The sequence below is a fragment of the Sceloporus undulatus genome, unplaced genomic scaffold, assembly GCF_019175285.1.
Source record: "Sceloporus undulatus isolate JIND9_A2432 ecotype Alabama unplaced genomic scaffold, SceUnd_v1.1 scaffold_16, whole genome shotgun sequence".
Taxonomy (NCBI): domain Eukaryota; kingdom Metazoa; phylum Chordata; class Lepidosauria; order Squamata; family Phrynosomatidae; genus Sceloporus; species Sceloporus undulatus.
The window spans coordinates 2480938-2496377 of record NW_024802938.1 but is presented as its reverse complement, the minus strand read 5'-3'; the positions used below and the strand labels follow the sequence as shown (position 1 = coordinate 2496377).

At 42.8% G+C, this 15440-nt stretch overlaps 1 protein-coding gene across 2 annotated transcripts; it reads left to right on the top strand.

Moving 5' to 3' along the window:
- The first annotated feature begins 690 nt into the window (after positions 1-690).
- On the top strand, positions 691-15001 carry LOC121917381 (inactive serine protease 35-like). 2 transcript variants are annotated; one of them, XM_042443314.1, is made up of 2 exons: positions 691-736; positions 10861-15001. In XM_042443314.1, the coding sequence occupies exon 2, from the start codon at positions 10874-10876 to the stop codon at positions 12122-12124; it is 1251 nt and encodes a 416-aa protein (XP_042299248.1). In that variant the 5' UTR covers positions 691-736; positions 10861-10873; the 3' UTR covers positions 12125-15001. The 2 variants fall into 2 exon arrangements, with proteins under 2 accessions (XP_042299248.1, XP_042299247.1); XM_042443313.1 differs by lacking the exon at positions 691-736 and adding an exon at positions 10377-10468.
- Positions 15002-15440: the final 439 nt, after the last annotated feature.

The following is a 15440-nucleotide window of genomic DNA, read 5'->3' as shown; positions in this document are numbered from 1 at the left end:
CAAATTAGCTTACACTTTGTAAACTGCTTAGCGAGTGCTTCAGTGCACTGATAAGTGGCATAGAAATGTACTTGCTGTTGCTATTGCTACTTCCCTATAAGGAAATTATACATCATAGGAGAATATTTGCCCATAGAGAATCAATGGAGAATACTTGCTGATATTGAATACAGAGGCTGGGTTGATAGAACTTTCAACACCAAAAAAAAGAATCCATCCATGTTTCCCTATGGGCAAGTATTCCCCTATGTTTCCTATGGGCAAGTATAGGCAAGAATTCTCCAATGATTCCCTAGGGCAAGCATTCCCTAATGTTTCCCTATGGGGCATGTCCTGTCATTGGGGGAACATTTCCTTTTCTGTCCATGACTGGGGGGGGGGGTCCCCAATCCCCTCCCTTTGGAGCCAAGCCCTCTCTCTTTCCAGGAGTGATGGAGGAGCCCCTTGTCTTGGAGAGTCCCTGGACTGAGCAGTGTCTGACCCTCGTCTCCAGTGCTTAGAGCCCTGGTCTCTTTCCAGCTGCCTCCCCCCCCGCCTCCCCGGGCCTCCTCCTCCTCCGCCCATCGGGGCTGGCAAAGACCCCCAGCGTCTGCCGGAGGCTCGCTGCAGTCAGAGGGCTGGCTCTGGTGCTCTTGCTCCTGCTGCTGCCATTCAGAGGAGGACGAGGAGGAGGGATGCTGCTGCTGCTGCTGCTGCCTCTGCTGCGCCCGGGAGCCCTGCCGAGCTGCCTCTGGAGGTAGGAGGGCTGCCAGGCAGGCAGGCAGGCAGGCTGCGGGGGATGCTGGGCTCTGCACCTCTCCATCCGGAGCAAGCAGGGAGGGCTGGCAAGCCAAGGGAGAGAAAGTGTGTGTCTGTGTGTGTGTATGGGGGGGTCTCTTGCATGCCTTGCACCCCAGGATTCTTGATCGCCTTTTTCTTTATTTTTTTTGTATTTGTTTTTTCATTGGAGATTCAGGGACTTCTAAAAACTAAAAACCCAGTCTTCCTGATCTCCAACCCCAACTTTTCCCAGGACCTGTCCTCCATTTCCGTCCGGGAGGGATCGCAACAGGGCCTCCTCTTCCTCCCTTTGGAGCCCTGCGGAGCGAGAGTTTGTGTAGCCCAGAGGAGAGGAGCCTTTCCTGGGAGCTTTCCTTGGGCCGGGGCCCGGAGGGCTCTCGGGGACCCATCACAGGGTCCTTTCCCCCCTTTTGCCCTGGCGGAGAGAGGGGGGCCTGCCAGAGGCGATCCAGGGGTCTTCCTGGGCCCCTCTCCATTGCCTCCAGTTGGCTCCAGAGTTGCAGCCCAGCTCTCAGCCCCTGTGTCCCTCTCCATTGTCTCCTTGGCCAAGAAGAGGCAAGCCTTAGAGAGGCTCAGCATTGCAGCCTTGGTCCAGCCTCAGTCAAGAGCCAAAGGCAGAGCAGAGGGCTTCTCAGGAGCCCCCCCCCCCCAGGGCAGCAGACCTTCAAGACTCCGACTGAAAAGATGTATGTATAGGTGTCTCTCTCTCTGTGTGTATTATATATATATATATATATATGGTGTGTGTATGGTATATATGTATGTGTATAGATACATATAGTATACTGTATATGTATACACACACACACATATATATGGTGTGTATGTATGTATATATGGTATATGTGTATAGATAGATAGAGATATGTGTGTGTGTGTGTGTGTGTGTGTGGTGTGTGTGTATGATGTGTGTGTGTGCAAGTGAGTATGGTGCAATTTGATGCACCTTTAACCTGAGCATTAATGGCATGAAACTGACTAGACCCATGCCAAAGTGGACCATCCAAGTTGCACTTGCACTAAAAGGCGTTGGGGAACTCAGCTGAAGCCACTGAAATTTGTGTAACATTTTGGGGCCAGGACACCAGCCAGAAATATTCGCACCCTTTCTCAGGCTTTGCCTTTCTGCAATCTAAAGGCAAACAGTTTTAGCTTCAGTCTTTGGAGTCCAGGGTTTGGAGCTTGAGTTTCCTCCAATTGGAAAGATGCTGGACAGCATTGGAGGAGCTGCCGAAAGGAGCATCTTTTGTGGCTGCTAAGGAGGAGGGCAGTCGTGGGAAGAGAAGACTGGAGCTAAAACTGTTTGCCCTTAGATTGCAGAAAGGCGAAGCCTGAGAAAGGGTGCGGATATTTCTGGCTGGTGTGCTGAATCCTAGGTAGGGCTTTGTGCCTGGGGAGGGAGGCCTATTTTGTTTTCCTAACTGGCACACAAGGTAAGCCTTGAGTTGGGAGCCTGCTGTGATTCTGTACAGGTTTCTCAGTGTGAGAGATTGCTCTGCTTTGCAACAGCCAACTTTCACGTTCAGAACCAGCCCTGCCTTTCCTTTTTGGAAAACTGACACTAATTTTATCCAGATTGCCTCTTCTAGCACTGACAAGCTGTGCGCTGGAATCACAAAAGTCTCTTTACTAAGGTTACTTATTTGATTTTCAGCTCTCTGCCTTGTTTAAATAAATGAAAGGAGCTGAAAAGAAAGAGGAAGGGAAGTTGAAAGAGAAGGGAGTAGACTTTAAACTCCAAAGAGTGGTTATCCTGAATTTTAAAGCAAAGGACAAAGGGATTTTGATGAGTCTCTAATGGAGAGCCAGTCTGTGGCTGTGGTTCTCCTCCAGGTCTTTTGGGCTTTGGTTTCTGTATCACCTGCTTAGTTCAAAGAACATATATGAAATGTCAAAGCTAATTTCCAACTGCTTCACAGGTAACCTCTATATTCTTGGTGCTAAGATGTGGTGGATACTTAGGGAGCGGTTATTTTTGTTGTTGTTGTGTGCCTTCAAATTATATCAGACTTATGGAGACTCACAGATGAACTTAACCTGGGATTTTCTTGGCAAGATTTGTTCAGAGGAAGCTTGCCATTGCCTTCTCCTAAAGCTGAGAGAGTGTGATTTGCCCAAGATCACTCAGTGAGTTTCATGGCAAAGCTTGGGATTGAACCCTGGTCTCCAGAGTCATCGTCCAGTGCTCAAACCATTACACCATGCTGTCTCCCAGGGCGTGGTTTTGCTGTCTTTGAACCCATAGATTTTGTATTTATTCCTGGTGTTTTGCCTGCATCTGGGGCTTGCATCTTCATCTGAAGATGCCAGACACAGATGCAGGTGAAACGACAGGAATAAATTCTTCCAGAACATGGCAACAGAGCCCGAAAAACCCACAAAAAACTATGGATGCCAGCCACAAAAGCTTTGACTTCACAATCCATAGATGGTTTCTGTTGTGCCTTGTTCTCTGCTCCTTATATTTTACTCATTGTAATGAGTAGAGCTGATCATTCTCTACACAAATGAATCACCACATTGGGATACTAGGAAAAAAATAACACCTTACTAGGGTAAGATGGGAAGGTAAAGGAGAAAGAATGGAAAGATAAAGAGTAAAGGAAAAGAGGAGAAGAGAATGGTTGCAGAAAGAAAGAGAAATGTTTGTAAAATAGATAAGGAATGTAATGTTGGGAATTCAAATTAATCAATATCAGGAGGGCAACATGATTCCCACCTCCTGGCTTCATGGCACAAGATATACTTCACATGCACAGAAATCCCATTCATGATGTTGTCATGTGCCTTCATCTCGTTTCCCACTTGTGACGACTCTAAGGTAAGCCTATTACATACAGGTTTTTCTTGGTGAGATTTGTTTAGAAGGGATTTGCCTTTGCTTTCCTCTGAGGCTGAGAGAGTATGACTTGCCCAAAGTTACCCTGCAGCCAAACGGATTTGAACCCTGGTCTCCAGATTCATAAGTACTCTCTTAGCCCCAGAGGATGGCAATGGCACACACACACCCAAAACATGTAATAGGTTCTCCTTAAGGTTGCTATTAGTTGGAAATAACTTGAAAGCACACAACAAACTTGGTTCATTCTTGGTTCTGAGAGCTAATAATTTCTTCAGTTGGTTCTGCTCTCATTGGAACTACCCAATAGAAGTCCAGCTATTCTATAATCCAGCATATTCTCATTAGTGGGATTTAGAACCATGCTATCCATTACGTATTTCTGCAAAGTAACCCTGGTCACCCCTCTCCAATCATTCTCAAAGGCCATCAGTGAAGAAAGACTGAAAGCACCTAAATTATAGTCAGTCCCCTGTAGGTGAAGATACTTTTGGAGAAGAAAAACCCACAATTATTTGGAAGAAACAGCAACATCTGATAGGTACTCTTTTGTCAGATACTGTTATGCATATACTGAGAGCTAGTCTGGTGTAGTAGTTCGAGCATAGGACTTGAATTTTGGGGATTGGGGATCGATTCCCCACTTGGCCATGGAAATCTACTGAGTGGCCATGAGTGAGTAACACCCTCTCAGATACAGAAGACACTGTGATAGGTTTGCCTTAGGATCCCCATAAGTTGGAAATGACTGGAAGGCACACTTCAACAACAACAATGCATATATTACTGCTAATTTAAATTTCAGTGATATAAATAGTAGGATAAATGTCAATTTGTATCTGAAGGTGTGCTTATTAAGATTTCATAAGACTCTCTGGAGGAAATTTTTTCAGGACCTTATAGGCCAATTCAATTTCTCCTTCCTCCTACACTTGCCTTCTAAGTACAATAGAGTGGTGTGTTTTCAGAATAGTGTCTCACAAGCTGCCCATGAGTCACAGGAGCTTTGTGCATGAGTCATTTGTGTCCCCATTACAAGTGTGGGAGAATGCAACCCAGGGGTTAAAGGGGAGCAAATGGCAACTAGACTCTTAACATATGATTGATTGGTGGCTGGCGATGGAAGACAAATTTCTTCCAGAGGTTCTCTCCCTGCACTGAGCTGCAAGGAGAGAAAGACTTACTTTTGGCAAACAAGTCTCCCCCGTTTTTTCCTCTGTTGCTGGTGATGGCTCAACTGAGTTCTTAAGGTTAGTGCTGTCAGCACTCATCCCCTTACACTGTCCAGTGTAGGAAGACCTGTGAAGTCACTGAGGCACATCTTTTTATCTTTTCATAGAAAAGTATATTAAACAGATAAAAAACCTTAACAAATATAAGAATCATACCAACACATAAACAACACATTGGCTATCATCCACAAGTTCTGCAGGAGCTCATGATTTCCCACCAGCTCCTAGACTAAGCTATGGCTAGACACCATGTATTAATCAGTATATTTGTGCTAAGGACATTATGAGTTACAAAAATATATAGATGCATCCTTCTAGAGACTACATAAAGCCCATTATTTGATACATCTATATTTTTGTGCCCTCTGGTGGCTGCATTGAAAGCATGCTTACATAGCATTTATGACGAAAGGAAAAATAAAATGAAGAAAAGCTGTATTCTTTAATTATCAATTCAATGCCTTCCAAATGGGTTTAAAAAAGGGGGAGGGGATTAAAAGGAAATTTGATTTATCACATTAAATATTAAATTTACAAGATGATTTAGTGGTCACCTAAAATCTAGTTTAAACAAAATATTGCCATTTTTCCAAATGATATTTAGATTTGGCTGACAGAGGAAAGAGTTCCATACCATTACTCAATAACAGTAAACCACTAAGTATTTACTAGCACACCCTTGATCACTCTCTGAGTTGGTTCAAACAGATGCAGAATCCTCTGGTTGCTTTTCAGAACTGAATCCTTTCTAACCACACAGGTTCAGTCCAGGTTCTTCTTTCCTTTCTCATCATTTATTATCTTGGGTGGTCAGAGCAACAAAATGCTTATAGCAATGCAGGAATGCTCCTTTGGGGAGCTGAGCATTTTTCTAAAGCAGGGATGGGAAATCAGGTGACCTTTGCCAGTGTAGTCAATGGTGAGGAATGCTGTGATCCAACATCGGGAAAGCAACATAAATCCCACCCTCTCTGCAACACTCTTCCCTCTGGATCAATGGTTCCCAAACTTTAGTCCTCCAGATTTTTGGACTTCACCTCCCAGAATTCCTAATTGTTGGTCAAACTGGCTGGGGCCTCTGGGACCTGAAGTCCAAAATACTTGGAGGACCAAAGTTTGGGAATCACTGCTCTAGATGCTTGGGGCTACAGCTCCCATGAGACCAAAACAGCACAGCCAGTTGCTAGTTATGATGCACATGTAGTCCAAAAACAACTGGAGGGCACTACGCTTGAGAAGGTTGCTCTACAGCTGCCCAGAATCACAGAGTGAACTGCCATGCTGTTGTCATGGGGGATAAGTTAGCATCCCCTACCACGGGAAGTTTTGCAAGAATCCCAGAAACAACAGCAAGGAAACCCTGGCACTGTATATGGAAGAGACAGAAGCTAATGGGGGGACTATTGAAAGAAGGTGGAACAAGTTTTTTGTGGGTTTTTTGGACTATGTGGCCATGTTCTAGCAGAGTTTCTTCCTGATGTTTCACCAGCATCTGTGGAACAAGATTTGCACCAAAGTCTGTGTGCCTACAGGAGGAAGCAGTGGTAGATACAGATACTTGTATGTGTGTCCCTTCAAGTCACTTGTTGTTGACCTATGGTGAGTCTATGGATTTTATAGGGTTTTCTTAGGCAAGCAGTACTTCATGGTAGTTTGCCATAATTCTGCTCTGGACTATGGCCCTACAGCACCTAGTATTCCGTTGTGGTCTTCCATCCAAGTACTAACTGGGCCTGACCCTGCTTAGCTTCCAGGATCAGATGGGATCTGGGACTTTTAAGGTATTTAGGGCCACCTGAATGCTTCTTGCTTATCTGATCTGTATCCTCTTTATGTAGACTTATTGATACTCTCAGGAATGACTTATCTCTTCACCCCCCACCCAACCTTTTCTCTCTCCACCATGTAACAAGCAGGTAACTCCACCAACTGTAACTTCTCATCCAGGAGCCCTGGTGGCGCAGTGGGTAAATGCCTGTACTGCAGCCATTCACTCGAAACCACAAGGTTGCGAGTTCAAGACCAGCAAAAGGGCCCAAGCTCGACTCAGGCTTGCATCCTTCCGAGGTCGCTAAAATGAGTACCCAGACTGTTGGGGGGCAAATTAGCTTACTTGCTAATTAGCTTACTTGCTGTTCACCGCTATGATCTTTGGAATAGCGGTATATAAATAAAACAATTATTATTATTATTATTATCCCATCTCTAGACAGAGTTGCTGCTTTCTTTTCTTATTCTAAAAAGCCTTTGCTGTTTTGTCAAACATCACACTTCACTCATCTCTCACAGTGACTGCACAAGCTTTTACTCCACTTCTAGTAAACACAGCTGAGCAGGTGTGAAGGAAGGGGTTGCTTCTAGATCCTTTCCCTGCCATTTCTGAAATGAAAGGAGAGTGAATACAGGACAGACATCCTCCTATTCTACGACACGTTATTACTGACATGTCATACATTTCAATATATATTTATGTTAGTGTTGTTAGCTTTTATTTTGTAATGTCCTGTATTTTTCTGGACTGTCCCACATTTTGTGGTGCCTTGTCCTCCTTTGTGGTTAGGACAGCTGGTCACCCTGATACAGGCAGGAACTGGGACAGAAGCAGTTTTTAAGCTTTCCTCCTGCAGCTGAAGCAGCCCAATAGTGCTACTTGCTCCATTGCATCACAAATGCCAAATAGTCAGAGGTTAATTACAAGCTACCTTTATGAGTTTGCTTTACTGGGGAACATGTATTTTAGCAGACCAAAAAGTAATGCCAGTAGCTGATGTGGTCTTTGTGGCAGTGTTAGGGCTGGTTTCAAAGAGTTGCAGCATTACTCTGATTATTTCCTTGTATAAACTACTTAAAGGAAGACAAGCTATTAATAACTCGAATCAGAAAGGATGTCTCTTATTGAAAAGATAGAAAGCCAGTTCAGAAGTTGAAAAATCTACATAATACAAGCCTGAATATTCTGCCAACTGAATGAAGGAAATTACATCTCATCTGGTTTTAATCCCCAGGTGCTGTTACTTGCATTCCACACCAGCACCACATCGAATTGACTGCAAATTAATCTTGGAATAAGATTTGTGAATTCGCTAGTTCACCGAATTTACCTGTTTTTGGATTGACCCAGGATCAAACCCGGAATGACTGCGCAATGACAGCAATTGTGTGTGATAATCTCTTGCGAATTAACGTGAATACGCATGATTGGGCTCAGAATGGCATTGGATTGGCATTGATTTGCCTGGAAGTTTTTGTTGTGTGATAACGGCCTGAGTGGCAATGGCACTTTGTGTAAGCATGTTTCAGCCTTTATGCTTAAGTGAATTGTTTCCCTTCCCTGACACAGGTATGCCAGGTTATACCAGATTAGATTACGATCTTCTCCTTATGGCAGGCAGGGTTGATTGGCTCAGTCTGTTTGTAAGCATTTTATGTGTATTTCATCTCCATAGAGCTAGGGGAAAACTTTGTGGGCTGCAAGAAATGACTCATAAATCCACTTCTCAGTATGATCTCCCACAAGTCATCATTTAGGCTCCTTCAGTTTGCTGATGTGCAGTAGTTTCTAACTTTCTGATAATTTTTATTGCTTTTGTAGGAGATAACATTTCTATCTTCATAACATATTTCTTGAAGTGTGAGACTCATGAGGAGGGAGATGGCATGTGAAAATGGACTTATCAGTGCCAACTAGTGTGGAAGAAGTGGAAGATGTGCATTGCATTGTTGTTCCCCTTCCTAAGCACTCAATTTATCTGTTGTCAGGTTGGGCACTCAATCCTCACAGCCATTCAGTGGCCAGGAAGAATGAGGGCGCAGGGCAGCAAGGGAGCACTGTCAGCTTTAGGAAGACAGTCATCCTCCTGGATTTCCAGTAGACTCCTGTGAGATCCAGAATATTTGTTTCTTCCCGCAGTCAGCAGCTGCCTTGCTACCTCTTGTCATCCCACAGTTTTTGAATGGCTGTAAACCATAAACTTCTTGCACCCAGCTTTACAACAAGTAGATGACTCAGGGAGGGAATCATGGCAGATAGGGGTGTGTAGGGTTGCCATACATCCGGACCTCCAAACCGGGAAAAATGTAGGACAAAATTTTCAAATGTAGGACACATTTTTTGTGTGTCCTACATTTGAATAGGGGAGGCTTTCCCTCGCCGCCTGGGCCCCGGGCCTCGCCGCGATCACGACGGGGAGCGGAGCCCAAGCGGCAAGGGAATCCTCCTCTGAGGAGGCTGGGAAAGAGGGCGCGGGGAGGCGGGAAGGGTGGTGCGGCCGCGCGCAGGAGGTGCCACCTCCCCCTTCGCCTCCTCCGCCCAAAGCCTCACTGTCCTCCTCTTCCTCCGCGCGGCCATGCGAGGTGGAAGAGGAGGAGGGCAGCGAGGCCCCACGGGTTGCAGCGCAACCCCGCTGCAACCGGGCTTTTCCCGGTTTTTGGCGGCACCCGTGACGTGAGCGGGCAGGTGCCGCCAAAAGCGGGAAAAGCCCAGTTGCAGCCGGGTTATGGCAACCGGGTGTGGATTTCTTCTGTCTCCATAACCAAACAAGTACATATGCAAGCTAAATTTTCTATTATGCCTGCGTAGGTCACTAATATACCAGCCCATGTCTGAGTGCATTTCCACTATAGAAATAATGCAGTTTTAATCTGCTGGCAGTTGGCCATAGAGGTGTGATGGAGGACCTAGAGATTCCTAGAGAAAACGGTTCTTTAAGCATTTGTAGGTCCTTGAGTGCAACTCTATGGTCAGCGTCCAGTGGATGTTGGCCACAGAGTTGCACTTCATTTCTTGAGTGAAAATGTGTTTCTTCATCTTCCTTTTTAAAAGTCCAACCCAAAATTGCAAATTGCTATTTAGATTATCACTTGTTGCTTTTCTCCTCTAAAGGGAAAGATTTGCAAACCTAGTATCTCTTACCATGGTTGGAAAGCTTCCAAGATTTAACTGTATGGCATTCAAGGCTGTCCACACAGAAAGTATGTGTCCAGGGTGCTGTCCTGGTGGGTTACAACATTTTTAGAAGAATTGAAACAGTGTGCAACAGAAGAGCTATGTTTTCACCCAAGATGTCCAGCTGTTGGGAGGAGGATGGCTGGGGCTGAAAAGGGAAGAGAAAAGGCCCTGCCTCTTGGTTTTTCTTTTCATAGTTATCCAGAAAACAAGTATTAAACAACCTCCACCTCACCAGCATGATGCATTTATGTATTATCTTTTGGGGAAAATCTAAATCTGTTCCCTAATGCAATGAATGGCCCTGGTATAATTTGGGCTCCTCCATGGCTAATATTTAATTTGAGAGAGGATTTACTGATAAAACACCAAGCAATAGCGTATATATATTGCTTCTTAGGTGGAAATGCCATGCAGTATTTTGTGCAGCTGCATATATAGCTTTGTCCTAAGTCTGTGTTATTTTCTGGCACCATGTAGAGTATTTTCTTTAATTTGATATTATAGTTTAGCTACAACAGGTTGACCTGAATCAAATAATTACATCATCTTTTTCAAATTAATTTTAAAGGTATGAGATGGACGCTGACCCCACACCCCCAGAGATTCTGCAGTGTTTCTTATATTCAATATTTCCCTTGTATACAGAGGCATGAATGGATTTGGAACACAGTATGTATTCCTGCTAATCCTAGGCTCACCGCAGTTCCAAAGTTTAGGCCACCATGTGGTTAACAGCAGAGTGAGCTGAAAGAAAAATATTTTATGACTCCTTGTAGATTTTTACAGTCAAATGACTTATACACTTAAATATTTATATAATCAAATGCAGAACAAAATTACAGAGATCTAAGAATAAATAAAGTTACTGAACTTTGCATGAGTACCTTATTGTATTCTGTTTATTGCTTTTATAGGAGCATTGTGGCCATTTTTATTGTCTTTGCCATTATACAAAAATAGTGTAATATTTATATTATCTTTCAGAAAGAAACGTCTATGAATTTACTGCATTTTTTAAAAAAATATTTTCTTATGTATGTATCTCTGTGTTTTTTAAACAGAAACAAAGACAAGATGGGCTGTGTTCTGCTGTTACTACTATTTTCCATTCCTTCTTTTCACCTCATTAATGGAATAGATGTAGAAGAAGATCTTAGCTGGTCATTAAAAAAATTACCCCGGATTGTGAAGGAAAAGACTTTCTCCCTGGACACTCCTAAATTTGAAGCAGATGCCAAGTTGGAACTGAGTGGAGTCTGTGGGATCGAATGCCAAAGAGCACTCCCAGTGGCACACTTGTCTGACCTGAATGAACTGCTCTCCTATGAGACAGTCTCTGAGAATGGCACAAGGACCCTGACGGAGGTGAATGTCCTGGGAGTGGAGATTGACTCAGCAGCAAATGCCACCACCAAAGCATTGTTGAGAAGGAAGAGGCAGGTCTATGGCACGGACAGCAGGTTCAGCATTTCTGATACACGGTTTCTGACCAACTACCCTTTCAACACTGCCGTCAAGATCTCCACAGGCTGCAGTGGCATCCTGATTTCTCCAAAGCATGTACTCACAGCTGCTCACTGTGTGCACGATGGCAAAGATTACATCAAAGGTAGTAAGAAGCTGAGGGTGGGGTTGCTGAGGCTGAAATCCAAAGGTAGTGGCAAGAGACGCAGAGGTGCTGCTAGGAGGAGCAAGAGGGAGACGTCGGAAATTGAGGTTCGCCATGCCGATGCCACACAGCATCCACGGGGATCTGGCAGCAGTAGAGCTGGTAGAAAACAAAAGACGTCAGGGCTGAATGAGAAGAAATCTGAGCGTAAACCTTCCTTCCAGTGGACCAGAGTTAAAAGTACTCAGATCCCCAAAGGCTGGTTGAGAGGTGTAACTGGAGATGTTGCAGTAGATTATGATTATGCAGTTCTAGAGCTCAAGCGTCCCCACAAAAAGAAATACATGGATCTGGGCATTAGCCCAGCTAGTAAAATGATGCCAGGAAGCATGATCCACTTTTCTGGATATGATACTGACCGATCTGGCCAGTTGGTCTACCGGTTCTGCAGCATAGCTGAGGAATCGAATGATCTCTTCTACCAGTATTGTGATGCTGAATCTGGCTCTACAGGATCAGGAATCTACCTGCGCCTTAAAGAGCCCAATGAGAAGAAATGGAAGCGCAAAATTATTGCCGTTTATTCAGGTCACCAGTGGGTGGATGTCAATGGAGAACAGCAGGATTACAATGTCGCAGTTAGAATTACTCCGCTGAAATATGCCCAGATATGTCTCTGGATTCATGGGAACGACGAGAACTGCGCCCAGGGCTGACAACAGCTGACACAAGGTCCTCTATTTATCAAATGGTGCTATACAGAGAAGACCTGCAATAATAAACACTGAACATTGACTTGGGTCTGACATTGTCTGAATTTGAAACCAGCAAATACCTTGTAATAAACTGAGAAACTGAAAGCATTTGTACAGCATTTACTAGGATTTTTCAGCTGAGTGCTTTAAACTGACCATAGACATGAGGTGCACTTAAAATCTCCAATTGTATTACTGTATTTATTGTTTTTACATTGTGGTAAATCTGAGTCATTCCTACTATACAGCCAAAAACATAGCTTGCATTTTTTAAAAAAAAAATTGGAGAAGCATTTTCTCTTGTAACCGATACTCTTAAGAGATGTGATTATTTTGTTTGCAATTTATTTACTTGTCTCAGGGGTTCTGCACCAGTAAGCATTTTCTATTATTGCAGATGACTGTATAGTCTCTGCAGGACTATCCAAATTGTTAAACACTGGGATAAGGCAAGGAAGAAAATTCTCCCATAATACTTCCTGTAGAGTCTATACCACGCAGATAATATTCCTTCACTAAGTTAGTGTAGCACAGCTCATAGAGCCAAACACACCAATTCCATTTCCTTGGATACTAAAATGGCAAAGTGCAGGGTAATGAATGTAGCACAAAAGCAGGAATACCATGACTATAATTCAATGCCTGTAAATCTAATTTTGGAAGATATGCAAAGCTGGAAAGTAGGAAATGTACATTTGTTCCAACTAAGTACAATTAACCTCCTGTTTGTTTTCTTTTACTTTGCAAATAATGCTCTCCCCCCCCCCCCCAGAGGCAACAGTGGTAACTATTAATTCACTGTTACAAGCTAATACAGAACTGAACAACCCAAAGATTTGTAGACCTGTCTTAATGGTTCTGCCTTCAGGGGCAAAGGATCATAGCAGACCAGGAGGCCATTTGTTAGTGTTACCATGTGTCCTCCTTTTCCCAGACATGTCATCTTTTTCAGAACTAAATCATTTTCCCAAGTGGATTTTTTAAATATCCTGGGCTTTTTCAAATGCATGCTGCTGCCTTGCCTCCTGCCCGCTGATGCTGAGAGAAAGAAAGAAAGAAAGAAAGAAAGAAAGAAAGAAAGAAAGAAACTTGGGGTGTGGTGGGGTGAAAGGAGATAGGCCCAGAAAGGGAAAGTGAGCTAGCAGAGCAAGGTGGCTAAAGGAGATGATGGCGTTGATGGAAAATGGCAGTTTGGTAGAGTGAGTGAGGGGGCTGTGGGAAGAGGAGCAGGAGTGAAGATTGTTATTTTGAATAGAATGAAGGTTAATAATATATCTAGTAGCAATTATCACAGCTTGTATAGTAAGGGTATTTAAAGTGAGAGTTGTCATAAAGATCAATGGTCTGAAATAGTCAGTTGGTAAGTTTGTCCTCCTTTTTGCTTCCCAAAATATGGTACCCTACCCTATGTACACTCTTGATGGCGAGGACAGTTTAACAGAGAGAAGGGCAGCTCTGTTCTCTGAGATGGAAATGCATAGAGCTGGCCCATCATATCAAAGCAAATGGGGTAACAGAACAAATCATTGGGATAAGATGACTGTGGTGCTATGATTTAACAGTCAAAAACAATTATGTTTTAGATAGAGGTACAGTAGAGAAGACTTTCAACATATTGTTGGCTGGCTACTCTGACTCCTTGCTGTTGGCTATACTAGAAAGGGCTGATGGGAGTTTCAGTGCAATGATACCTGAAGAGCCAATCACCCTCCCTTGACTTGGTCTTAGAGAATGAGTAATCATGGTGACAATCCTCAGATCATCAAAAATTACCAAAGCACTTATGTTTCAGTGTCTACAGAATATGTAAGCTGACTGTTGTGTAAATATATGAGATATTTTATGTAGCAATAAAACTTTTGGGTTCATTTCAATTTTTGAACTACAGCTTTTGCTAGAAAGGCATTTAATATGAGCTTGAACATTTCAATCACTTTTAAAAAAGTATATGAGCTGAGCTTTCTGCTTCAGATGTATTTATCTTTGAGAAAGCCATTTATGATAAGACCATCAAGATGCTTTTTGATACATAACATAGAAAATATGGAAGATTCAAGATGACATAGTATTTGGTAATGAATACGTGTATTGATTTTAAATAATAAATAAAAAAATAACATTAAGATGCACATTCCTGGGATTTGAGTTTGTTGTGGCTTGATTTTAGTAATCTGTAATTCAGATTTTGATTTGCATTGTTAACATTGATTTGTTATTAGTGTTGAAGAGGTATATGTGCCACTAACTCTGATTTATGTCAACCCTATCATAGGGTCTTCTTGGCAAGCTTTATTTGGGGAGGTTTGCCTTTGCCTTCCTTTGAGCTTGAGAGTGTGTGACTTTTTCAAGATCACCCTGTGGGTTTCCATGGCTGAGCAGGGATTCGAACCTTGGTCTCTTGGAGTCCTAGTACAACAGTCAGACCACTACACCATGCTGACCCTTCACTGCACTTCTAAATCTATAAAATGTATTGTGTATGAATGAGGTATTCTTAAGAACTCATTTTTATATATGGTTGTAAATCAGTGGCAGATTTAACACTATCATTGATGTTTTATTTCTGTTATACTACAATGTGTGTATTTGAAAACATCTCTTAAAAACTAACATCTATAACGAAGGTTCACAGAACATGTATCAAAACATTTCCATGGTAAATTGTATTTTTTTTAAATGTTAAACCGTCATTGTGAAAGATGCCAAGTAAGTATCTTGCTTTGCAAAAAACCAGGACATCAGTAAGAAAAGTAGAAAAGAAAATGTATTAGAAAGTATAGCAACAGTTGCAGCAAAAGTATTTATTTTATAATGTCTAATAAAATATTACTTCAACATTAAAATGGTTTAAAACAACCTGTGTACAGCTTATATGTGTAAGCATTTAATAGATCCGATTCAAAATAACCCGGGTCTTATCCCGCGTTCCGAATCGCTTTTATTCTTCGTTCCCATCTGGTTTTTTAAATCGAAGTTTTTACCTGCAGTCGTTCCTACTTGGCATGAAATCAGTGTTTAAATAAATCGATTCTTCTCCTCCATACCTTATTTGGAGCTGTCAATCAATAGTACGTCAGAATGACGTAATGTTAATCTGGAATATTTGGAAGCGATTTATCTTTTGGCATCGTTTCCATTTCATTGACTGTTTGTGAACTGATGTATTTTTGGCGGTTTTTCCCCCCGAATGGACCAATGAAGGCGCTTAATCGCTCAAACGTCCTCTTCTGCATCTCCCCATATTACCTGCCATAACTCAGTGCTAGGGAATCCTGGG